The 27,789-nt window shown below is 38.5% G+C and overlaps 1 protein-coding gene across 1 annotated transcript; it reads left to right on the top strand.

The window, feature by feature from the left end:
* The first annotated feature begins 1,194 nt into the window (after window positions 1-1,194).
* On the top strand, window positions 1,195-26,093 carry LOC118278928 (heat shock 70 kDa protein cognate 5). The gene is made up of 14 exons (XM_035598369.2): window positions 1,195-1,479; window positions 1,689-1,744; window positions 2,978-3,065; window positions 10,077-10,314; window positions 11,554-11,715; window positions 12,270-12,360; window positions 13,058-13,220; window positions 14,363-14,518; window positions 15,142-15,288; window positions 16,856-17,096; window positions 18,268-18,477; window positions 20,311-20,498; window positions 21,569-21,709; window positions 23,059-26,093. The coding sequence occupies exons 1-14, from the start codon at window positions 1,378-1,380 to the stop codon at window positions 23,134-23,136; spliced, it is 2,061 nt and encodes a 686-aa protein (XP_035454262.1). The 5' UTR covers window positions 1,195-1,377; the 3' UTR covers window positions 23,137-26,093.
* The last annotated feature ends 1,696 nt before the right edge of the window (window positions 26,094-27,789 follow it).

Below are 27,789 nucleotides of genomic sequence, written 5' to 3'. Positions count from 1 at the left end.
TGTAATGTTGTAGGTTGTCTAGGAATGTTACGGACATGTGGCGCGGCTGTTGCAATGCCGTATTTGTAAAGAGTGTTCAAATTAGCCCAAAGAGAATAATGCACTTTTTGGCTTAACTACTGGGCCTATTTCGCTCATTTTTCGTATATCGTCAGCCAAGATGATAACAAATATGTGGTTTAAATTAAGTCATAAGAGGTTTCTCCATACGATATGTATCCGTCCACATTGTGATTAAAACTAGTCAGCATATAAATACCTAAGTTAAAAATATAATGTTTTAAATTTTAATTAATACCAATATTGTGAATAAATAAATCGTTATTTTTTGAAAGATATTTGTGTTTTTATTACCTAATTTCTGTTTTTTTCTTAGGTACTATGTAGTTACTTTGTTTCACTTTGGTAGCTTGAAAGTGAGTTTATTTACATAAGTACATAACTTCACGCCTGTCTCCCATGAGGGTAGGCAGAGACAATGTAACGCCAATTGCTACGAATCTTACATACCTCTTTCGCTTCATTAACAGTCATCACAGAGTAACAACAAACTCATAGAGAGTTTATTTGTTACTCAAAATGAATGAGGAATTTTCTTTCTGCCCTTAAGTATAGATTTTTAATAATTGGGCTTCACTTCAAAGAGAAATATTTTAAGAAAAATGTTTAATTCACATATTCTCACATCAAAACAAAATAATAATGGGAATCCTCCATAACTACTAAATATAACTATAAAAAACTGATATTGCTTTATAATACATGATATTAAGCACACCTCTGTCAGTCCCGTTGGAAACTAAAGGCGTAATGTATCCACATTGAATTTTTGTCTAACCTAACGCCATCTTTTGACATAGTATGGAAAATGTAAATTCACGTTCCATTCTAGATGGCGCTATGAGAGGAAGCATAAGTTATTTGTTTTAACTAAATAATTTCCAATTTGAAGACGATTATTCAATTCATTGTCGGATTATCTATTTTTTTATTTATTCAAGATGAAAAAGCTTAAGTATTTTTTTTATTATTTCTCGTTGGTTACATAATGGCTTAGTTTTCTTTAGCGGCAACTTAACACACACAATAATTTGGTAAATTCCATTGGTTGATGGAATGACGTCAAATCATGTAAGCCAATGATAAGCGAGGACAAATTATGTTATGCCAATGAGAACATTCCATTCGCAAAGAAAAAATGAGAACATTCTAGGGCGCACGATATATATTTTTCAAGTTGGCAAGTTTCATTCTTCGAGGTGTGCTAGAAAAAAAAGTCAAAATCGTTCTTTCAAGAAGTTGCGTCACCCACATGTTCTGTTTGAAGTGAAATAAAGCCTGCAAATAAATTAAATAGTTGATAATATTGTCGCAAAAATGTTGACCGCTACGCGGGTGATTAGCCGCAAGGCTCTGGAGTGCTCCGGCTTAAGTTCAGACATTTACACACAGAGGAATTTCTCGTCAATCCTCAGAAACGTGAGTGACCATTTTAATTCAGAAAACGAATGAAAATCGTTTGTCACATTGTCTGAAAATGTCAAAAACTTAATAATTTCTTGTTCCCTACGGCATTTATTAATATTTATTAGTGTTTCTTTTAATTATTCGTGCCGGTTCGGTGTTCACATGGACCCGACTACAAAAATGTCTAGGTTAAAATTTGGCCTTATTATCGTGCTTTTCAGACCGCAGCCCCCACTGTGCCTATTTACCAGCAACATGCTATCCAGTACAGGAACAAGTAAGTGTTCATATATCGTTTTATTTCTCAATATTGCATCATAACCTAACTTATTGGATATATCTTGGTTGACCTTTGTATGCATAGTAAATTAAGGAGTTTAGTCGATAGGCCTCGACCTCCTTGCTATAATGATGCGTAAATTGTCTCTAATACTTCATATTCTTGACTTTAAAACCTTGGTTCATTCACCTTTAGGGAATTGCCCTAAAGTATTCCCTAAAATATCACATTGTATAGTCAATAGGCCTCCCCAGAGATTTCCACTAAGAAATTCCTACCTAAAACGAACCTCTAATGAGAAATGTAGATTCTAGAAATTCAGGAACAAATACAATTTTTTTAAGATGGCCCACTGACCTAGTGTTATAATAATTAGGTAATTTAAATCGCTGATAATAAACTTGATAAAATTATAGCCATTGAACTTGAATTTTGATAATCTTAGTACTACATTTTGATTTAATTTAGTCCTAAAATCTAAATGTGAGGTTAGAATACAAGAATATTAAAGATTTTTGACTAAAATATGTATTTAACTTGATATCTACCACAAATACCTTTTTCTCTTGTAAATAAAGCAATCTTATTGCACTTTTTTTGTATGAAGAAAGTAAAACTTTTATGTAAAACGGATGAAGGGAAGAATCATAAGTAAAATAGGAATGAAATTACTATCTCAAATGTGTGTTAAACATAACAATGATTGATAAAACATAATATTAAGTTGGAAAAAAAGAGATTTCATCATCTTCCTGCTCAGAGCTTTGGACTACCTAGTAGGTTACCGGGGCTCTGGCTCAAAAAGCAGGAGTAGGAACAGGGTGGTTTTTAGTCAGTAAGATTCTGACACTCCCTCTTGCTTCACCCAAGGCTGGAGAAAACATTGGATGATTTTCCTCATAAAAAAAAAAAACATCTTGCCCCTAGTTAATTTTTCATGCAATTCATCCAAATAAATATTTTTCTACTCAAAGCAACACTCAATAGATAAATTATGTTTACTATTTATATGCCAGCAGCTTTATCGGCATTCCCTTGGGATAAAAAGTAGCCTATTTGTTATTGTAGATAATAATCTACTCCTGTTCCAAATTTCATACTGGTCCCTTCAGTTGTTTTGATGTAATTGTATAATAAACATAAATACATAATTTCACTTACAAGCTTTCACATTTATAATATTAGAAAGATTAAAAAAATGAGACCCTAATATTGTGTTTACGATCTTAGGTCAGAGGGAGTGCGTGGCGCTGTCATCGGTATTGACTTGGGTACCACCAACTCATGTGTCGCAGTCATGGAGGGCAAGACACCTAAGGTAAGTCACTATTAAATAAAATAGAATTAACCATGATAAATACCTGATCCGGAGCTGCGGACTACCTAGCAGGTTTACCGGGGCTCCGGATCGAAAAGCAGGAGAAGGAACGGGGTGGTTTTTAGTCAGTAAGAGTCTGACACTCCCTCTCACCTCGCCCAAAGCGAGAAAAGTCATTGGATGATTTTCCCCCCTCAAAAAAAAAAAAAAAACATGATAAATATGTGTTTTCAAATGAATATATTAAGTAGATGTATTCGTAAGAGCAGTCTTGTAAGGCCCCAACTCCACTTGTTCAGTATGCTGTGTTGCAAATATGTTAAAATACAACATTTAGTTACCATACTTACTGCCATACTCAGAGACATTTAATGATTACTTAAACTACAATTTTGTTCCGAAAACAATAGCTAAGGACTGAGTTAAGTGGCCACTAAATGATTCTGAGTTCAGTGGTTACTGGCAGATTTAACCGTATTTAACCCATGGCCATATTTTTCCTGAATTTCTAAAGTATCTTCCTTGTTGGTGAAATAGTCTACTGGCTGATGTAATACCTAGTCATATATAACATATACAAAAATTCGCAAACTGTCGCATTTATGATATACTAGCGACCCGCCCCAGCTTCGCATGGGTGCAACGGTGATATATTATGCATGTATTATACATATAAACCTCTTGAATCTCTCTATCTAGTAAAAAAACCGCATCAAAATCCGTTGCGTAGTTTTAAAGATTTAAGCATACAAAGGGACATAGGGACAGAGAAAGCGACTTTGTTTTATACTATGTAGTGAAGTAAGATGTGCTTGTCTGCTTTACCTTGTCGTGGTACAAACTGTGATGCTATTATTTATTAATTTTCTCAATTATAACGTCACGCCTTTTAACCTCGAAGGGGTAGGCAGAGGTGCACATTATGGCACATAATGCTAATGTACACCCACATTTCACAATTTATGTTGTAAGTTCCATGTGGTGGTGGTGAGCCTATTGACATATACCGGGCACATTTCCAGACTCCGTGCTACCACTGAGAAATTTTCGAAAAACCGAAAATGCCCAGTAATACTTCGTGACCCCTTGCCCGTAGTCGTAGTCGCACTTGCGACCACTCGGCAAACGAGGCAGTCAGTAATTTTATCAACATTTATATAAAAAATTACAATAGAAAATGACATTCATTCTGTCTCATGAATAAATTAAACTCTGTTATCTTCAAGGTGAGACGTCATTTATTGTGTGGGGAGTTTGACTTTGCACGGTTGTACTTTTATTTAAGTAATATTTTAAGAAGTTTAGCTGTAACCTGGACTTGAATGCTGTAAAGTCAAAGTCAAAGCATTTATTTCAATTAATCCTAAATTAAGCACAATCGTCCGTCAGTCTGTCCGTCAGTGAAGCTAGGCGCTCGTTCCAAAGTGTAGCTTCGAATGGAGAAGAACGAGCAAGAAACTCGATCGTTACTCTTTTAAAAAAAAGTTTTTTACAATATCTTTGATATACACTATTTATCTGTAGTGGTCCTTAGGTTTTTTGGTAACTATTATTAATGCATGGAAACTTTTTTGAAAGAGGAAAATATCTTCTTATGAGAAGTGTGAAAAGTTATTTGATGTGCTATGCGACGTGGCTGTGGATGCGGTTGGCTTCCACCAATACCCGTTGGTACACATAGCTTAGCACTGGTGGAAACGGCCTCAGCTAAGCTGTTTTTTATATGGAAAGATGTGTGCTATGAATGATTCCCTGCTATCGATTGCGCATCTTCCTCGCTCAGCTACATAACTTAGCATCAGTGGAAACTGTCACAATTAGTTAAACAGCTTAGGTATTATTATATTACATCTTCATAGTATAGCTACATAGCACATCTCTGATGGAAAAGCCCCCTTATTCTTCGAGCTGGAGCCCTGGTAAACTGCAAGATTGTCCGCAGCCCCATCTGTAGTAGTCTGATGGCTCTTTGCGCATTTACATATAAGAAAATGTGCTTCTTTGGCTACCTGACTAAAAAAAGCATTATGTTATGTTATTTTTCTACAGTATTCAAGCTGTTTATCACACCGTGTTTCATCATAATCGGCTTACCGGTTTCACTGTTAGAGCCGAACAAACAGTTTCACAATTTCTAAAGTATTAGCGACTAGTAAATTGGTGTCTATTTAAAATTGAACTTTAGTACCATATTTGTTTTGTAACTCATGTGACACCCGGGGCTGCGGACTGCGGACTACCTAGCGGGTTACCGGGGCTCCGGTTTGGAAAGCAGGAGTAGGGTAGTGCTGGTTTTAAGTCAGTAAGAGTCTGATACTCAATCTCGTCTCGCCTAAGGCGAGAGAAGATATTAGATGATTTTCCCCACTTAAAAAAGAAAAAAAGTCATTAGTTACAAGTTACTCTTGAAACCAATATCTATGCAATTTCAATCCAATAATTATTAAACTCATCTATGACGAGGATTGGCCGCAAAAAGCTTTAAACAGAGAGGAATGGAAGGAGGGTAGAGAGGCCTTTGCCCTGCAGTGGGACGATCATGGCTGAAATCTGAATTATTCAATGTCAATACTATACAACCCCAATCGTAGTGGTGAGATGCACACAATTTTTATGTCCAATCCCATTTTTCAAGCAGAAATTGATGACCCTATAAGCTTTGCCCGAATCTTGCTTCAACTGACGAAATTGACGTACAATCTCTGACGTAGGAGTCTGCGCAATGACGTCACAGTTGCGCAAGATAGATAATAAATTTGGACATACATCAGATGTGTAAATGATAATTTATTTAAACACACGCCTCTGGTGTTTCGGGTTACCGCCCCCTTGGACCTACGGAACACCAGAGGCTTTACAAGTGCATTGCCGGCCTTTTGGAGGTTAGGAATTTAACGGTTGTTGGGGAATCGGGGATTGGGGAGATTGGGTATCTAATTGAGCCTCAAGTAACCTCACTTACACAACGCAAGCGTTGTTTCACTTGGTAATCTGGGAAACAACGCGATTACCGGATGCCCAATTACCCTTACCCCAAAAGACCGGCAACGCACTTGTAACACCTCTAGTGTTTCAAGTGTCCATGGGCGGCGGTGATTGCTTACCATCAGATGATCCGTATGCTCTTTCACCGGCTTATACACATAAAAGACATTTTTTTCGATTGTAAAAAGAGTAATGTCTAGTTTATTGACTAACTTGATAAAATCTTTTTTTTTTTTTTTTTATGGAACAAGCCGGCAATCGAGCAGACGTATTACCTGATGGTAAGCAATCGCCGCCGCCCATGGACACTTGAAACACCAAAGGCGTTACAAGTGCGTTGCCGGCTTTTTGGGAGTTAGGAATTTATGTTCGGGAATCGGGAATGGGGAAGATTGGGAAGGGGGAATTGGGCCTCCGGTAACCTCACTCACACAACGAAACACAACGCAAGCGTTGTTTCACGTCGGTTTTCTGTGAGGCCGTGGTATCACTCCGGTCGAGCCGGCCCATTCGTGCCGAAGCATGGCTCTCCCACGCTTAATTAAAATTAAATAATCTTGTAATTAAAATATCTTATCGTTTATATTAAGTGTTTTATGGGACTATTAACTGGTGGAATTATTTCTTTGTTTCTTACTTTTTTTTGTCCAACGCACCGCCGATCGGTGTCCGCGCCCATGCGCGTTACACTTTTGCAGCGGTGCGAGAGCAGTCGCGGTACCAGCTAGTGGCGGGACTAGTGCTCGCCGCTTTCCTAGAAACCGCGGCACATTACTTTTTAATAATCCTAAAATTACACAGCGTCTATATGGGTATATAGACGGTGTGTAATTTTCCTTTTGTAATTTAGCTAAGTTAGGATGCTTTTCCACCAGAGGTGTGCTATGTAGCTATGCTGCGAGTATGTAATAGCTAAGCTGTGAAACTATGTGACCATTTTCACTGAAACTAAGCTATGTAGTTCTGCGAATAACAATCGATAATAGGGAAGACATCTATAGCAAGCATCTTTCCATATAAAAACATAACTGAGTGAGTCCGTTTCCACCAGGGATTTTTTAAGGTGGGAAAATCTTCCAACGACTTCTCCCGCCTTGAGCGAGGCGAAAAGGTGTCAGACTCTTACTGACTAAAAACCACCCCGTTCCTACTCCTGCTTTTTGAGCCAGAGCGCCGGTAACCCGCTAGGTAGTCCACAGCTTCCACCAGCGCTAAGCTATACCAGTGCTAAGCTATAAATGAATATGATTGGTAGAAGCCAAACACATCCATGGCAACGTAGCATAGCATATCTCTGGTGGAAAAGCACCCTTCGGTTCCCTAGTAATGTCAAGTATTGGGTATTCCTGAAACTCAAATTTCTTTTTTATTTAAACACGTTTCATAGTTAGTAGGACTTGTGTGTCACCGCTGCCGTACAAACCGCGGCACACATTTTTTTATTACATAATTCTTATCTCGTTCCTCGCTACATTTTTTTGATAATTTTTCTTATCTACGTATGTGTTGCTATGGGAGAGGTATCTTTAAGTTACGTTGGTGTTAAAAATGTAGACTTTGAGTTTGAGGATTAAGCTTGCTGATTGCCAATCTATTAGGGTTTAAAGTCCAGGTTTTATAGTGATTGCTTGTTATAATTTACATGATTCACATTTAGATTTATTAGGACCTAAGTTAAGAAATATTGTACTCAAATGTTAGGGGGCGTCCATAAATTACGTGAGGTGTTTTTTCGAATTTTTTGTCCCTCCCTCCCCCCTGGTGAGATTTCGTGAGATTTTCTTCAACCCCCTCCCCCGTCCCCAATCTCACGTGAGATTTTTCAAAATGTGGGTTTCTTATGTAAACGAGCTGGATTATTGTAAAAAGAAAAAAATAAATTGCTTTGTGCTTTTATTTACGACTAGTTAAGACTAGTAACTAGTTAAAACAAGAATATCTACTCTAATTCAGTCCATGGCGAATCATGCGCGGTCTTAAGAGAGATTATTGGAATCAACATGTCCATATGATTTTCAGTAAAATCATCTGCTCCTTCAACTTCGTTCTGATCTAGCCACTCTAAGCCGTTGGCGCTTGCGCACAGTAACTCATTAGCTCGTCTTGTGACAATAGTATAATTTTTTTAGTTTCAATAAAAAAAAATACGTGATATTTGCCGGGCCCCCCCTCCCTCTCCAACGTGAGATTAGATGAGGTTTGACTCGACCCCCTCCCCCCCTTAAATATCTCACGTAATTTATGGACGCCCCCTTAGTAAACCAAATCATTAGAACTTAAAACGGGATATTTACCAGGATCTACTCCACCCGGATGAACTGGAGTATATCCACCCGCATATACTCCAGTTCATCCGTGATCATGGTGCTTGCAACAGTGCCGAAATATCGGAAACTCATACACATAAATAAACATGGTAAATATCCCGTTTTAAGTTCTAATGATAGTACTAGTGACCATGTCAGTTTAAAAACTTATAAATAAATAATGATCATATAGGTATAACGGCATTTCAGAGATTTATTTATTAGTTAAAAAACTATGCAACGCCAATCTATAAGGGTTTAAAGTCCAAGTTTTATATTGCGGGCAAATCTAGTTGGTCGTGCGCGTTATACTTCTCAAATACCATTTGTCTTTTGTTTTAATAATTGAACAAATTATTATTAGGTGGTTTTCGACCAGAGATGTGCTATGCTACGTTACTGTGGATGCGTTTGGCTTCCACCAATCATATTCATTGGTACACATAGCTTAGTACTGCGATCTACTTAGCGGGTTATCGGGGCTCCGGCTCGAAGCAGGAATAAATAGAATAAGGGGGCTTTTCCACCAGAGATGTGCTATGTAGCTATGCCACGAAGATGTAATAGCTAAACTGTGAAACTATGTGACCGTTTCCACTGATACTAAGCTATGAAGCTGTGCGAGGAAGATGCGCAGCTCGAATATGCGATATATCCATCCATAGCACGCATCTTTCTATATAAAAAATATAGAGACATTCCCTCTCGCCTCACCCAAGGCGGGAGAAGTCATTGAATGATTTTCCTTTTTAAAAAAAAAGCCATACTTGACCCTGAATTTGAACCTGGCGTCTCACACTCGGAATGTAAAATGATTTGTATTCTTTCTTTACAGTTCTATTAATAGTTGACACTCGTTTGAATAAAATTAGAATATTTTTTTTGTCACGTGAGGTGTAGTGCTGTCATAAAAACATTGGTTTGGGATAAGTCATCTTATCACTACATAGTATAAAACAAAGTCGCTTTCTCTGTCCCTATGACCCTTTGTATGCTTAAATCTTTCAAACTACGCAACGGATTTTGATGCGGTTTTTTTAATAGATAGAGTGATTCAAGAGGAAAGTTTATATGTTTAATACATGCATAATATATCACCATTGCACCCATGCGAAGCTGGGGCGGGTCGCTAGTTGTGTATGTAATAAAATCGTTTATGGAGTCCAACTTGTTCTAAGTACTTTTTTCCAAATGATGATAAGGTAGATAGTACGTTTTTGGGTTTTCGAACAATTCTTAGTAACAGCACATAGACTGGAATTGAAACTGATGAAGTAGGATCTGTAGCCTTAGTATGAGTTTGCTTTAGGTTTAAGGTAATCGAAACGAGAGCGCGTTCGGCGCTCTGATTGGATGGTTTATTCGAACCAGTCAATCAGTACCCTTAGTATGATTTTGCTTCACGTTGCGATGCGATTGCGCTCTGTACCCTTAGTACGGAGTTTGTTTTACGTTTGATTTTGATTGGCCGGCTCGAATAAACAAACCAATCACAGCGTCTAACGTGCTCTCATTTCCATTACTTTAAACGTAAAGCAAACTCATACTAAGAGTATCTACTGATTGGTTGATTTATTTTAGCCGAACGCATTCTCGTTTCGAAAAACACTCTTATACCTATAAAAGTTTTTAAACCATTTTTTATACTTACTGTACCCTACAACTTAATTCGACCACTTTAAACTACAACCATTAATACCAAACCATCTTCTCCAAACAGGTGGTGGAAAACACCGAAGGTTCACGCACAACGCCATCCCATGTGGCGTTCAGCAAAGAGGGCGAGCGTCTCGTCGGCATGCCGGCGAAGCGCCAGGCAGTCACGAACAGCGGCAACACTTTCTACGCCACCAAGAGGCTGATCGGGAGACGCTTCGACGACCCTGAAGTACAGAAGGATATGAAGAACCTGTCCTACAAGGTGGTCCGCGCTTCGAATGGCGATGCTTGGGTGCAGGGTGAGTGAACAGAACCTATTTATTTATTTATTAAGGCTTGCCAACTAAGATACGTACAGACAATCTTAAAAATATGGGTAACAACAGTTAGTGTATGCTCTTAAATTAAAGGTAGGCTCAACATTATTTTTAGACCGTTCAAGCAATAGGTTAAAAAAAAAAACTTAGGTTTTTGTGGTAAATGAGTAGATGGATCTGATGGTAAGCAATCGGCGCTGCCTATGGACACTCGCAATACTATGGAGTTCTAAATGCGTTGCCGGCCTTTTAGGGATTGGAAATGGGGTGGATGTGACCTCCGGTAATATTTTCGTTTTTATGGTATAGGGTGGCAAATACGCAGATGGGTCACTTGATGGTAAGCAATCGACACTGCCTATGGACACTCGCAACACCAGAGGAGTTACAAGTACGTTGTTGGCTTTTTAGGGATTGGAAATGGGGAAATTAATTTAAAAATTTCTTAGGTTTTTGTGATAAATGAGTAGATGGATCTGATGGTAAGCAATCGACGCCGCCACTGGGCACCCACAACCGCAACACCAGAGGAGTTACTAATGGGTTACCGGCCTTTTAGGGATTGGAAATGGGGTAATATCTCACTCTCACGGCGGGACATAACGCAAGCGTTTGTTTCACGTCGTTTTTCTGTGAAGTCGTGGTATCGCTCCGGTCGAGCCTACATAGCATGGTTCTCCCAAATGAGCAAAAATTTTAAGCTGAAATTAATAACTAAGATAGGTTTTTTTTTTGCACAACGCACCGCCGATCGGTGTCCGCGCCCATGCGCGTTACACTTTTGCAGCGGTGCGAGAGCAGTCGCGGTACCAGCTAGTGGCGGGACTAGTGCTCGCCGCTTTCCTAGAAACCGCGGCACATTACTTTCAAAAATACTTCCAAAATGTAATGCTAAAATTAACTGGCATTCAATACTTTATAATTAAGACGAAATAACAGGATTAAAATCATGTTTGTGTGATGTCCAAACTTTTCAAATTCAATTCTCAATACGAGGAAGAATTATAAAACTGACTTACAAATTACTATGTGTTGGGTTCTTGATCTTGAAATTCTCATTTAAGAATATCATACCTATACTGACAAGATTTACCGAAAGGTTCTACTTTATTTCTACTCCCAAATTCCATCAGAAACTTATTATTTTTACTACTTTAAATGATCATACACACATTTTGACCAAAAATAAACTATAAAACTCTTTCTTTCTACCCCAAACAGGTAGTGACGGCAAGGTATACTCCCCATCTCAAATCGGTGCGTTCGTGCTGATGAAGATGAAGGAGACTGCCGAGGCGTACCTGAACACCTCGGTGAAGAACGCAGTCATCACAGTGCCGGCTTACTTCAACGACTCCCAGCGGCAGGCCACTAAGGATGCAGGTTTGTGAACGTCATCATGATCTTAAGTCGCGAGTAAGTTCCCATGCAGACGGCGTGCAAAGAGCCATCAGACCGCCACAGATCGGGCTCAATAGGGTTGAGGTCTGATCCGGAACTGCGGACTATCAGCGGGTTTACCGGGGCTCCGACTCGACAAGCAGGAGTAGGAACTGGGTGGTTTTTAATCAGTAAGAGTCTGACACTCCCTCTTACCTCGCCCAAGGCGTGAGAAGACATTGGATGATTTTCGATACTAAAAAAAAATCACGAGTAAGTTGTATGACTAGACTTGCTCCATCATCAGTGAAATCATCGCAATGCTTAGGGGCTTTTTCGTGACGCAGTCTTCCACATGAACTCAGAAGACCCAATTGATGGAAATTACTGTACGGTTGGCGTGGTGGCTGGGTAACTGGCTGCCGTGCAACGTGTAGTGGGTTTGATTCCTACACGTAACAACTCTGAGCCCACGACGCCATGACACAGTACAAAATCCTGAAACTAAGTTTTTTTTAAAAGAAAATCATTACAATGTCTATTATTTTGTTGTGCAGGTCAAATTTCTGGTTTGAACGTGTTGCGAGTGATCAACGAACCGACCGCTGCCGCCCTCGCCTACGGCATGGACAAGACTGATGATAAGATGTAAGTACATCTGCTAAATATCTAATATTTTATAGCTTAACTAACTTGTTCATATTTCTAAAACGAAAAATGGCCCAATTATTTAATTATTTATTGTAAATCGAAACGAGTGCGCGTTCGGGATTCTCATTGGACGGCTCGAATGAATCAACCAATCAAAGCGTCGAACGCGCTCACGTAATGATTACTTTAGACGTAAAATAGGAAAGCAAACTCATACTAAGGGTACAGAAGACGTGTAACTTTCGGCTTTCTGTAGTCCCTTTTACATTAAAAAATAAATAATAATGGTGTCATGTTTCGCCCTAAAAATCTGAACACGTACGAGTTGAACAAAATCAAAACGAGAGGGCGTTCTGATTGGCCGTCTTGAAACTGACTTAGATTTTCGGATTGTATAGCAATTAAAACAGTCCACTGCTACTATGGCGTAGATATACCAAATTAACTAAAAATCAAGGTTTAGTCTCGCGCAGCCTACTGACTTCTGGCTACGCGATCGCCGCGTCTGCGCACGCTGAATGATGAAGAGTCTGTGACTCGAAACTAGTAGAGCTTTTCTCCATTAATTTACATGAGTAAACCGTGATTTAGAGTTAATTCTATGTCTCACGATAGTTATTATACAAATAATGTGTCAGATCTTAACTTTATGGTTCACATTATTCATATTTTATCTCATAATCTCCTTTACCAGCATTGCCGTATACGACTTGGGCGGTGGTACGTTCGATATATCGGTGCTGGAGATCCAGAAGGGAGTGTTCGAGGTGAAGAGTACCAACGGAGACACACTCCTCGGAGGCGAGGACTTTGACAACGTGATTGTCAACTTCTTAGTCGACGAGTTCAAGCGTGATGTGAGTATTTTAACTTTTATTTTACTAATAGCTTAGGATAATAGAATGGTACATCGAAGGACTCGAACAATCTGCCTGCTGCGGTTTTTCCATCGGATTACAATGTAGGTGTCTTCAAGTCTAGAGTGAATAGGCTCTTAAGAAACTAGTGCGCCTCACCATCAACGATTACATCACTACTTACCATCTGGTGGGATTGTAGTCAAGCATTAGTTTTTATCGAATAAAAAAAAGGTGGGTAAAATTCACTACTGAGTGGAGTCCGCTCAACGTCCACAGGCGTCGCGGTAGGCCCAAAAAATGGAATTCTGGCAGGTGTATGGCTCACCCCCTATTACATGGAAATTACAACACAAATGGTGAAAAGTGGATGTACATTGTACAGTGACATTACGTGCCGTAATGTGCAGACGCCTCTGCCTATCCCTTCGGGGGTAAAATTCGTGACGTTATAACATTTTTGTATTGTATTTTTTGTCCAACGCACCGCCGATCGGTGTCCGCGCCCATGCGCGTGACACTTTTGCAGCGGTGCGAGAGCAGTCGCGGTACCAGCTAGTGGCGGGACTAGTGCTCGCCGCTTTCCTAGAAACCGCGGCACATTACTTTATATTATAGATATTATACCTAGGCATTTGACGAGCTTGTATCATTCATCATATCCATTGATCTCGTATAGATATGATGAAGCTCATATATGCTTGTGGATGGTGGACCTTTTTAATATAAGTATCATCTATTTAATAGCAGTTTTCACCAAACTCCTCTAAACGATCTCTTTTTAATTGGGTAGTTTCCAAGCTCAAAAATAAATTATTTTGACTTTTCAATACAATAGAATATCGCAATATAATTGTACCTACATTCATTAATTTGATGTATTTTTTAATGACGTCATAGTTTGCAATCTCCTACAAAATTCATAGAAAAGTATTGCGTTGTTGACATTTCTATAAAAGTATTGAATTTGACTAGTTGGAACCTACCATATTAAGAGTAACTCAGCGTGAAGAGAGTTCTTAAACATCTTACTTGTACTGTGTAAGTGTTTAACTATATAAGCTTAGGGGTTTCTTAAAATTTAAGAATTGTCGGCCATTTTACTCTCTGAATAAATCTAATATTATAAATTTGTCCCACAGCAAGGCATCGACATCCGTAAAGACGCAATGGCCATGCAGAGACTGAAGGAAGCGGCCGAGAAGGCCAAGATCGAGCTCTCCGGCTCCCTGCAGACCGACATCAACCTGCCGTACCTCACCATGGACGCTTCCGGACCTAAACACATGAACCTTAAGGTGAGAGGGCTTATTTGAGGTTTTTTATGGTATTAGCCGGTAAACGAGCAGACGGATTGCCTGATGGTAAGCAATCGCCGCCGCTCATGGACACTCGAAACACCAGAGGCGTTACAAGTGCGTTGCCGGCCTTTTGACGGTTAGGAATTTAAGGGTTGTTGGGGAATCGGGGATTGAGAAGATTGGGAAGGGGGGTAATAGGGCCTCTGGTAACCACTCTCACACTCACAACGCAAGCGTTGTTTCACGACGGTTTTCTTTGAGGCCGAATCATTTCGGTCGAACCGGCCCGTTCGTGCCGCAGCGTGACTCCCCCACACTTAATTGTCATGTTGATAGAAAATATGGTTTTGGAGGTGCAAAGTTTGAAGATTTGACTGTGGCAGTGATTGGCACTTTGGTGTTAATCTAGGTTGGGTTGTGATGTGTAATTTATATGTTATATAAACACACCCGTATACATTACAAAAACGTGAAACTCGTTTCATTAAGGAAATGCAGATATTTTTCCGAAATGATAATCACACAAATGAAATGTTAAAAAGATGAATTTTAAAAATTGGCCTTTAATTTTTTCATAGTAATTTGAACGACATGGTCTAAACAAAATTTACTGCTTACAGATGACCCGTTCAAAACTGGAGTCCCTGGTGGGAGACCTGATCAAGCGCACCGTAGCCCCGTGCCAGCGCGCGCTGCAGGACGCCGAGGTACAGCGCTCCGACATCGGGGAGGTGCTGCTCGTCGGGGGCATGACGCGTATGCCTAAGGTAAGAAGGATTAAATTACAAAATTTACTGTTTTACCGCCTTTTTATGGTCTTAGAGGAAATTCTTTGCATTAAAAATGGAAAAACATATAAATAAACAACCTTTATTGTACACTTTTCAATAATTTAAACATAGGTTAACATCTTATAGCATGATAGTGTACAAATATTTAATAACGTGACATGAACTTCAATACAATATATTAGACTAAATAATAATAAAAACTAGAGGAAATTTACTTTATATTATAAGTAGCTCATACTCGCAGCTTTGCTTGCGTGGATTACGGACTTTGATATCTTTTTCTAAAATAAAAGTAGTCAAGTTACTCAGTTAGTACATCAGCTACCTGCCAATAAAAATTTCGTCAAAATTGGTTCTGCCATTTCAGAGATGAACAAGATTAGCCGGAACAATCGAACAGACAAAAATAAAAAATATTTGGGTGTATGTATTATATTATGTATATTCATTTGCATATAGTAAAAAGCGGTTATTTCAATATTACGTACTAAGAGACTCCAATTTAATTTATTAACCTATATTAGCTATCCACCTGCGTCTTTACATACTTTGAACAGAAACCGACAGATGGCGTTGTTAACACAATTTAACATAAGTCCTACATCGCGCAAGCAAAGTTTTCACGTGAATTAGATTGTATACAAATTCCAAATCTATTGTATTTAGGTCGATAGTCTCTTAATGTATTTAGTTTATGAACTAAAAAGGTTGATAGACCAACGGTGGACTATCATGGATATTAATTGCGCACTTAACAGCACAAGCCGATGTCAGTCCCCTATGGCTGACTAGGCGGTCTTCCGGACGGGTGCCAGAGTAACCTGGGGTTATATTCCCCGGCCGTGTACGTACGCGGGCGGGTTATACGCTCACAGACATTTTTATACTAAAGCATAATTATGAAGTAATTGTTGTTTTTTATTGATTTAGTAATTTGACATTAAAGCAGTTAGAAAAATACTATTTCTGTTTGTGAAAAGAGAAAAAAAGCATTACATAGTCAATGTAAAGGTTTTTGAGTCAATCCGTATGTCGGAAAAAGAATTGGTTGTCTATATTTTTGATGATAAATAAAGTTTACCAACTTTTACAAGCAGTACTATTGGTCCGATTTAAAAAGTCTTTTTCAGTTGACATTGAAACATTACTAAATACTATCTAAAAGAATGGACCAGAGCGGCTAAGGCAGTTGTCCCACCAACGGCGAGAAAACGACTAACTATCGGCTACTTTCTCGCTCAAGATACGTACAATAGATATACTTTCCGTGTGAACAAAAGAGATGCATGTACAAACAGTTGATCGCTGACTGTTCACACTGCCGGCGAGCACTCGCTTCACTAATTAAACATCGGAAATAAATCTTAAACATCGGAACTACGCACTCGCTCCCTAACTCGCTAACTCGTTTCTAGTTCTAGCTTTACTCGTTAATCGTTGCCGGTGAGCCAAATGCCTAAAACCATGCAGAAGTAGCTAGTAAATTATAATATAAAATATGTTTTCCTATATATTTTCTTTAAATAATTTTCCCCATTCTCAGGTCCAATCAACAGTCCAAGAGATCTTCGGCCGTGCGCCCTCCCGCGCCGTGAACCCCGACGAAGCCGTGGCGGTGGGCGCCGCCGTGCAGGGCGGAGTCCTCGCCGGCGACGTCACGGACATCCTCCTACTGGACGTCACGCCCCTCTCGCTGGGCATCGAGACCCTCGGCGGAGTCTTCACCAAGCTAATCACCAGGAATACCACCATCCCCACGAAGAAGAGTCAGGTGTTCTCTACAGGTTGGTTTTGGGCGATTTTATTTACATAACTTATTTCAATAGCTATTGTTGCGTATTGCAAAAACTTTGCTACCCCATGTAATAGGGTGTGAGTTTGCAAGTACCACAAACAAACAATGTTAAAAATTAGTGTTTCAATCTTCTAAGAAATTAATAACCTATCTCAATTCAGAACCAAAGTTTTTATATAAGCTTCTGCCAAAGACTTAAGATTTAGTGAGAAAATTTTATTGTTTTTTTTTTTTGTATTATTTTGCTCGCCGTGCCGATCAGCGGTCGGTATTCGGTGCTTTTGCATTATATAAGGCGCATTAAAATAAAAATTAGTCATCTATACACTATTGAAATAGTATATCATTATAAGTTGGTGTTTTATGGTACTATTATTTGATGGAATTACTTCTTTGTTTATTACTTTTTGTCCAACGCACCGCCGATCGGTGTCCGCGCCCATGCGCGTTACACTTTTGCAGCGGTGCGAGAGCAGTCGCGGTACCAGCTAGTGGCGGGACTAGTGCTCGCCGCTTTCCTAGAAACCGCGGCACATTACTATTTATTTCTATAATATTTCTTTATATCTCACCTCACCCAAGGTGTGAGAAGTCATTTGATGATGTTTTCTCTTCCAACAAGTAATATTTATAAATTATTTTTTATGGTATAAGCCGGTAAACGAGCAATCGTATCACCTGATGGTAAGCAATCGCCGCCGCCCATGGACACTTGAAACACCAGAGGCGTTACAAGTGCGTTGCCGGCCTTTTACGGCTTAGGAATTTAAGAGTTGTTGCCAACAACCCGATTTTTTTCTGATTCCCCAACAACTAGTTGGGGAATCGGAAATTGAGAAGATTGGAAAGGGGGCCTCCGGTAACCTCACTCACACACCGAAATACAATGCAAGCGTAGTTTCACGTCAGTTTTCTGTGAGACTGTGGTATCACTCCGGTTAAGCCGACCCATTCGCACCGAAGCATGGCTCTCCCACACTCACATTAAATTAAATAAAAATTAATCACCTACCTATTATGCAAATTATATACTAATTGTCACGACTATTGTACAACGTCGGTTTTAACAGCCTTTCACTGCAAACAAAAATCTGTTAAAGGCTATTCCTCCACTAGCAACGTTGTCCGACATGCTCTCTAATGTGTTAACTCTCCCACAGCTGCGGACGGCCAGACGCAAGTGGAAATCAAAGTGCACCAGGGCGAGCGAGAGATGGCGGCGGACAACAAGCTGCTGGGCCAGTTCTCGCTGGTGGGCATCCCGCCCGCGCCGCGCGGCGTGCCGCAGATCGAGGTCACCTTCGACATCGACGCCAACGGCATCGTGCATGTGTCTGCCAGGGATAAAGGGACCGGGAAGGAGCAACAGAGTATGTATTTTGACATTGTTATGTGGTTAAAATCTATTACACTAGCTTCTGCGCGCGACTTCGTCTGCGGAAAATTTCTTGTTTTAGCATAAGTTCACACTCGGCGCTATTGTAGCTTCCTACTAGCTACTTCCGCGCGGTTTCACCCGCTCTGCTTAGCTCCTAGTGGTCATAGCGTGATGTTTTATAGCCTATAGCCTTCCTCGATAAATGCACTATTCAACACAAAAATAATTATTCAAATCGGACCAGTAGTTCTGGAGATTAGCGCGTTGAACGCGCTAATCTCCAGAACTACTACAAACAAACACTTACTACAAACAAACAAACAAACTGTTCAGCTTTATAATATTAGTATAGATTTTTTCTACATAAGTTCCTTTTCCTTCCAAAAATCAAACCCAACTAAAAATAATTAATGCAGTTGGTTCAGCGGTTCTCGAGATTTGAGCTTAGCAACACATTTGGCTATTCATTTTTATATTCTAGACAATTTACGTAACTAAAACGTAGAGCATTATTGTTTATTTATTCCTTTTTAGCGTCATCCAATAGGGATGATGACAGGGTAAGAAAATTAAAAATTATTCATTATCATTCAATGGTCATTTCACCCTACTTATAAAACGTACTTTGAAGTGATATGACGCAATATTTTAGATCAATAATATCGTCGAAAGTATCTCTTTGAGTAAGAAAATAACAAATAACTGGTGAATTAATAACCTAATGTATTGAAATAAAATCTACCAGACGGACATTAAAATAATTATATTATTAGTCATCTATCCTATTATGATAGGCACTTATAGTTATGTTTATTTATACCTGTTTATGAGTATTTTTATTCATGAAAAGCTGATTTGATATCAAAATCTTTATATATTTAAGTTCAATAAAAAATAAGTAGTCGTTATTCAATTTTAATTCAATTATAAATGTATTTTGTTAAACGCACCGCCGATCGGTGTCCGCGCCCATGCGCGTTACACTTTTGCAGCGGTGCGAGAGCAGTCGCGGTACCAGCTAGTGGCGGGACTAGTGCTCGCCGCTTTCCTAGAAACCGCGGCACATTACTTTATTCTTTCTATAATATTTCTTTATTGTATTTCTCCTTTATGAGCCGAGATGACTCACCCAAAGCGTGAGTCTTTGATGAGGTTTCCCATTTAATTAACTCTATTTTACCAATCATGAATCAAACCATTTCGCCTGGCTTCCACAGTGAAAGTAGTTGTAGTAAAAATTAAACTCAGATTGATCTGTCGTCAGGAAGGGGGTGAAATTCCAATTACTAAATTTAACCCAAACCAACTAACAGGTCAAGCTAAATAAAACCGTTTAAAAAAGATACATATTATACAAAAAAATAGCATTACACACGACACATAACAAGTGACAGATGACAGAAGTCGCACATAAACGATCGACGAGTAAATTACGAATAACGTCATAAATACGAACGAACAGTTAGAAAGCCCGCCAGGCACGATCACCTCGCCTGGTCGAATGATCCTCCTTTTCTTAAGGAACTTTATTCACTGTTCCCTATACTTACTAATCTGAAACTATTTTCTTAGGGAATTTTACTTGGTAACACTTGTTAACATCTGTTGTGATTATCAATATAATTACATGGTTGGCACTACTGTGTCTATTGTGGAAAGGTTGTCATACTGCTTAGTTGTTTGAAAAATATGACTACTATCTTTGGTTACTAGGTAAATATGTAGAAGACTTGTAACCGTGCTTTTGCAACAAAGCTAATATATACGTTCATCTATAGAAGTATTTTATTTAAATTACAACAACATCGAAACTATTTTTGCACAGTCGTGATCCAATCGTCGGGCGGTCTATCGAAGGACGAGATCGAGAACATGGTGAAGGCGGCGGAGCAGTTCGCGGCGACGGACAAGCAGCGGCGCGAGCGCGTCGAGGTGTCCAACCAGGCCGAGGGCGTGCTGCACGACACGGAGACCAAGATGGACGAGTACAAGAGCCAGCTGCCGCAGGACGAGGTAGGGGGCGGGGTTCTTTAATAGTTACTTAATTGATGATATATCCATTAGTGACTTAGGGCCGTTCATACAGACCGACTCCGAGATTATGAGACGTCGACGCGCAATTTTCTTCCACACAGACCGGATCGTATACGCGGAGTCGGTCGCAGCGAAGTCGCACAAACCTTAACAAATAGTTAAAACTCTGTTTTCAATGTGTAAATAATTTGTTCTCCTCTCCAAGCCGGTCGGTGTTAACGGACCCATAGGGTGCTTTTCCACCCGAGGTAATCTATGCTACGTTGCTATGGATGCATAAAGAAGTTAAATAAACATTGACTCTACTCCGCACAACATGGTTGGGTGTGTCTTCAAAAAACTTTGAACAAATCATTATTCTCCCGTGTTATTAAGCATCGTGGTAGCTTATTATCATCTTTATTTTTATTGGATTGGTTGAGAGCAGTGACACGGCTTAATTTATTGAAACCAAATTTTGTGTTTCATGTGGCAAAATTGTTAACTTTTGTTTGACGATAATGACGCCGTTAACTTTTTGTGATTTTTTTAAGAACCACCTGTTTCACAAATACGCAAGATGCGTCGTATCTTACGCACAAACACAGTGAAAGAGATAGCTCTTTCATAACAAACTAAAATGTATATGTTTTTATGAGAAAAAATAGATTATTCATAAAATCATAATCAATAATTTTATTTATATTGTAATCTTCAACACAACACTACCTCCAATTAAAGCTGTGCCAGATACTTTTAGAACTCTTTACATATGTTTGAAGTAAACTATTATCATTTATTTATTTCTTATACTTGTTTATTACATTTTTAAATATTAAATTAAAAAGAAAAAAAAACATTTAAAAATATAAAAAGCAGTAGCCCACCAGTAACGGGATAAATCCAAGCTACCTGCGGTCAAGGCTCAAGAGAGAGGAATTTGCGGACAATACGCGCCGTGTCCAGAAGTACTGCCTTCTGCATCACGCCCTTGATCCAACCGTCTAACGTTAGCCTAGTCAGGTGTTGGTAAGAAGTAAACTAATTACTATGTATTCTCTCCCGTCCAGTGCGACAAGCTCCGCGGTGAGATCGCGAAGCTGCGCGAGTTGTTGGCCAAGAAGGACAGCGCCGACCCCGAGGAGATCCGCACCGCCACCTCCACGCTGCAGCAGGCCAGTCTCAAGCTCTTCGAACAGGCTTACAAGAAGGTAACTCACCACTCTAGTCTATACTTCTTTTTTACACGAGTCTTTCGGAAATTTCTCAGTAGCATATAACTATAGTAGTGTATAACTATCGTGAGACATACTAAATTCACTAAAAATCACGGTTGACTGTGTGTCTCTCTTCATATGAACGCGATAAACTCAGAAACTGCAAGACAAATTTTAGTACAAATTTGACTTATATACAGCGTGATTACTGCGAAATATTTTAAAGTATAATTTATTAATTTCTTACCTTATTAACTAAATTAACAAACATAAAAAAAAAAAAAAAATTTACGGTCGAATTGAGAACCTCCTCCTTTTTTTTGAAGTTGGTTAAAAATCACGGTTAACTCGCGTACATTAATAGAGAAAAGCTCTACTAGTTTCGAGTCTTACAGAGGAACTTTTCATCATGAGCAGCGTGCGCAGACGCGGTAACGTCACGCTGCCTACTAGTCAGTAGGCAGTAGGCTAGACATGATGAAGAATGGAGTCTGGAATTGTGCCCAGTATATGGCAATAAACTCATCCCCTATTACATGGGACTTATAACACAAATGATGAAAAGTGGGTGTACATTGCACAGTGACATAACGTGCCTTAATGTTCATGTGCATTTCTGCCTACCCCTTAGAGGATAAAAATGCGTTACATTGCATTTATTGTAATGAAAAGTCGAAATAAACAGCATTATGCACACATTTGAGCCTGTTCGCTGTGATAAGCGAGTCGGTCAAGCACGTGTGCTAAATGAAAGTAGACCTTATAACCGACTCGCTAATCGTTTAGCTGGTTAGTTATATACCCTACTACATAGGTTTTTTTAAAAATTCTAATGTTTGGTATAGGAATATGATGCCATAACATTTTAATTCTATAGGGTGACTGGTAATTAGTGAACGATATTTAAACACGTGATTGTACTCATGATTATAAACAACTTTCCCGAAGAAACTTTTTTTGTATACTCATTAGTTTTATTTTTATCACAGGAAGTAAAGTTCCAAACTATCAAACTAGTTTTCCGATAAGGCGAGCGCGGGCGCCTCGCTGCTAACAGCTGATCATGCGAAATTGATGTTTTGTTATTTTGATAAAAATAAAACTAAAGACTACAAAAAAAGTTTCTTTCGGAAAGTTGTTTGTAATCATGAGTACAAAGTATTTTATTTTTCCTGTAAGAAAATAAAAATACTTACGTGTGTAATATTGCAAAATAATCTACAAGACGGACATTGAAATAAAAATTATTTATCTACCAATAAGAAACAAAATGAAATGAACAAAATTGTCGTAAAAAAATAAACCTACATAATAATATAACATGTTTATTTTATCCCCGACAGATGGCAGCAGAGCGTGAGGGACAACAGCAGACACAGCAAACTGAACAAAGCCAGGAGAAGAAAGAAGAGAAAAACTAAAGTGCAAACTAGTTGGACGGGACTCCATAGTGTACAGACAGTAAAGATTTTATTAATTACGTGGCAACACTACCGTTGCGTCACTGCACACAGACTATATAACCTATCTGTCTGTTATGGCTACTAGAGATTTAATAATATGACAATAATCTATCTATAATGTTTAAAAACGTTGCCCCACATTAGGATTTTCTCCTGTGTCGTGCGTGCGTTTACAAACATACAAGTTCACATACACATGACACACAGACCCGAAACAAAAATTTGTGGATCACACAAAGAGTTGGTCCGTGCGGGAATCGAACCCGCTACACGTTGTGAGGCAGCCAGTTGCCTTGCCACCGCACCAACCGTGCAGTCGAATGTAGAAATAAGTCGGGTTTTCCTTCCTGACGCTATAATCTAGAGTTATAGCGTGACGCAACTCACTACAGTAGTGCGATTCTGTATATACCAAAGAGTGTGTACCAAAATTTCGGGTTCGATTCCCAGGTCGGGCAAAGTATTACTGGGCTTTTTTCGAAAATTTCTCAGTAGTAGCACGGAGTCTGGAATTGTGCCCAGTATATGGCAATAGGCTCACCTCCTATTACATGGGACTTTAAATAGTGAAAAGTGGGTGTACATTGTATAGCGGCATTGCGTGCCGTAATGTGCACCTCTGCCTATCCCTTCGGAGATAAAGGCGTGATATTTCATGATTAAAATGTCAGATTTTTTATCTCTAGTAGCCAGATATCGGATATATAAGTTATATAGACTGGTCGTATGTTCGTACGAAAATCTGGAAAAACGTTTTTTCGCGCATAATTTTGTGGCTAAAAAGGCGAATCTTTACTTTTCATATGAAAACAACGCATTTATATAGTTGCAAGAGTATATTATGCCTTAGAATCTGATGATATTAAAAAATTAATTGTTTTCAACAATTACCCAGTTTTTTGTTTCTTTTATACTGTAATAGGGATGATGACGGGGTATGGTAATTAAAAATCTATTCAGTCCGTCAGTTAGGTAATGAAAAAATATTAGACACGTATTTTTTTATTTTGTCATAAGATAACAATACTTAGATAAAACGAATCAAAGTTTAGGAGTGGGAGCAAATACGTCATTTCTACATATAAAATGTACCTAGAAGTAACATCACGCGATATTTCAAATCGATATATCTTCAAAAGCATTTGTTTTCGGGAGAAAATAAAAAATACGTGTCTAATATTTTAAAATAATCTACAAGACGGACATTAAAATTAAAGTTAGTCATCTACCCTATTTGCGGATATTTCCGATCTGAAACCAGTTAGTAGATATTCAACCTTACAGTTTTTGTAGTAAAGTTTAAAATTTGTTTCAATATCGAAAGCCACCTCATACTTAAACCTTGAACCCTTAGTACTAGTTTACTTTACGTTTAATGAAAACGAAACGAGAACGCAATTAAGGGGCAGTTTGCAGTGAGAGAGACGGAGCTATACAACCTACATAGCTCCGTCCCTCTTGCACTGCTCAATGATCGACCATTCTGACACAATTGTAATAGCAGACTAAGGCCCGAATACACAAATGCTACTCAATTTTAAGTTGTACTTAAATATCGTGCTATCTCTGTCATTTTATAAAGAATTGATAGTGACAGAACTAGTTTTGAGAGCGTCTTAAAATTGATTAGCGTTTGAGTATTCGGACATAAGGTCCCTGTACTCTGATTGGCTGGCTCAAATGATCTAACCAATTACAGCGCCGGACGCGCTCTCGTTTTAAAGTAAAGCAAACTCCTACTAAGCTATGTATGCTTGATAGAATAAATTTGGTAGTGAAAAGTTTAAAATATATAAGATTTTGTTTTAAAAACTTGTTCGTTGCAATATAATCTTTATTCCTACAGTTTGAGAGTGGTAAATGGTGTGTTTTTCGAACAAAATCTTGTATATTTTTTCAAATTGTTATTGTAAAATGTTAAGATGTATGTGTGAATGTGTTCATTATTACATTTTGTTCATTACACAAGTTAGGCAGTGCCTATTCATTGGTGGCCGTTTTCAACAACCGCACCTAAACAATCACTTAACTAAGAGTCACTTAGCCTTCTGTTAGGTGTCACTTGTCTTAAGAGTTCCTTAAAATTTAGGTGAGATTGGTGGAAAAGGCCATTGGTAGTTTCCCATCGATATCCATTTTTCATATTTTGATCCAATTTAATGATATTTTACAACTATAACGTTGGTATAAAGAGGTATGGGACTCGATTCCCGGGTCAGACAAAAGTATTATTGTAGTTTTTTTCGGTTGAAAAAATGCGTACTGAAAAAAGTGATTGTTACATTGTAACAATGTTCCCCTCTGCCTACCCCTCACGGGTATTAAAAGACAATTTATTTAAATAATTTAACCGACTTTCAAAAGAAAGAGGTTCCTATAATATTGTTGGATTGGATCTCTATATCGAATGGTATTCCTTCGACATTGTTTTAATAAGGGTCAATTTATACTAGCGCAGAGTCGAAGCGCATCGTAGCGTCAAATTCTTTAATTCCAGCGAATTTTGTTCGCGCGCTAACGAGCGAATTCGAACGAATACGCGCGTCTTTTTAAAATCTCAGAAGTAATGTGTGCGTTACGCTGTAGAGTTAAGGTTGAATTTGTTATGTTCAGTTTTGGAAAGACGTTTCAACTTTGCGCTAGTATAAATCGATCCTAAGATATTAAAACTAAATTAGTATATTCTATTGAAACAATGTTTTCATCGCATCACCAAATCGAAAGCGTATTATATAGCTGTTGTATTTTCCAAAAAACAGTGAAAATAATGCATTTTCCTCACTTATGTAGTAGCCATTAATAAATTTAGATATTTTAGAATAAATTTGTTATTTAGTGTACAAGCTGAAGGTGTCTCTGTAGTTATAATGTGACTTGCAGCCTGTTTTAATAATTAAATTATAAAATAATTATTAGTTTTGGCATTTTTTTGGCATTTTTCCCCTTAGCGGCGGCTTGTGTGAGCGGTGTAGAAGCGAATGCGAAGCGATGCGGTGTGACCAAGCCAATAGGCATGTTTCCTACTAGTCAAATTCAAAACTTTTATAGAAATGTCAAAAACGTTACTTTTCTATGAATTTTGTAAAAGATCGCAACTTATGACGTCATATTTTTTTTGCGTCAAATAACAGACATATTTCTAGAAATTTAGCTAGAAAAATTTAATAAATAAGTACCTATATCGTCAAAATAATGAATGAAAGTATCATTCATTATTTTGGAGTATTTTGGGATATTTTATTACATATATTGAAATGTCAAAATAATTTATTTTTGACCTAGGAAACTACCCAATTGATCGCTCACCGCATCCCACGTGCGGTTGGTGACGTAGGCCACGTCAATACATTTTGATAGTTTTTTGTTTTCGAACCGCACCGCATCGCCTTCGCGTTGATCGTTCAGGCAAAGCGTCGCGATACAGTATGAAGATCACTTATGATTAAGTAGGTACTCGTCCACAGAAGCATAATACAACTAAATATTTCAACGAATCCCGAAAATTTTGACAAACTAACAATTAAATAAATCAAGTATTAAATTCTGTGTGAACAGCTCCATGTTCCTTGACGACAGAAGAGCTGTAATGTTGTAGGTTGTCTAGGAATGTTACGGACATGCGACGCGGCTGTTGCAATGCCGAATTTGTACCTACTGGAAATATTTCGCTCATTTTTCGTATATAGTCAGCCAAGATGATAACAAATATATGGTTTTAATTATTAATTAAGCCATGGGTTTGCACCATACGGTATACGCAAGAAGCGCTTCGCTTCAAGCTTCCTTGTGTGAACTGCTAAGGAGTGGAATTCTTTGCCGGAGTCTGTGTTTCCTGATGGGTATAACCTGGGTGTCTTCAAGGCCCGAGTGAATAGGTTGCTTATGGGACGTGCACCATCGTAGGCCACTTGAAAATGAACAGGGTACTACGAAAACTGTCGTGGTATCTCGAAACTTGTAGTTGTGAAGTATTAGTCCGCCTATAGATAGATAGATAATCTTTATTGTACATCATTATTAAAATGAAAAAGACAAAAAAAAGAAACATTATTAAGCCGATGTCAGTTTGAATGGAGAATGTTAACGTTTTTAGACATGTGTGTAACTATGAAGCCCTCGATGTAACGAATTGATCTGTACACTTAGTTTTGTCGTACAATCAAAACTGACCAAATTATATTATATGCATCTAAGGTTTTAATGATTTCAATATACAAAATTAACGTTGTACTGTGACGTCATAGTACAACGTCTCATTAGATTTAGATTTCAGCCATGCTCGTCCCACTGTAGGGCAAAGGCCTCCCTACCTTCCTTCCATTCCTCTCTATTTAAATATAAGAATGTGTAGGTATTTTTTCAATTGACGTAATATTAACATTCTCCATTGTAGTACAACAAGCTGCAAGTCAAGTTTTATACACAATTTTGTTTTAAAACCCAGCACTGCACGTTTGTGAAATACTATCTGATGTGTGACTAATAAAAGTAGCCTAAGTTACTCCTTAATACATCAGCTACCTGCCAATAAAAGTCCCGTCAAAATCGGTCCAGCCATTCCAGAGATTAGCGAGAACAAACAGATCGACGAAAATTGAAAGAAATGTTATT

The sequence above is a fragment of the Spodoptera frugiperda genome, chromosome 24 (genome assembly GCF_023101765.2).
Source record: "Spodoptera frugiperda isolate SF20-4 chromosome 24, AGI-APGP_CSIRO_Sfru_2.0, whole genome shotgun sequence".
Taxonomy (NCBI): domain Eukaryota; kingdom Metazoa; phylum Arthropoda; class Insecta; order Lepidoptera; family Noctuidae; genus Spodoptera; species Spodoptera frugiperda.
This window is presented reverse-complemented; position numbering and strand designations above follow the sequence as displayed.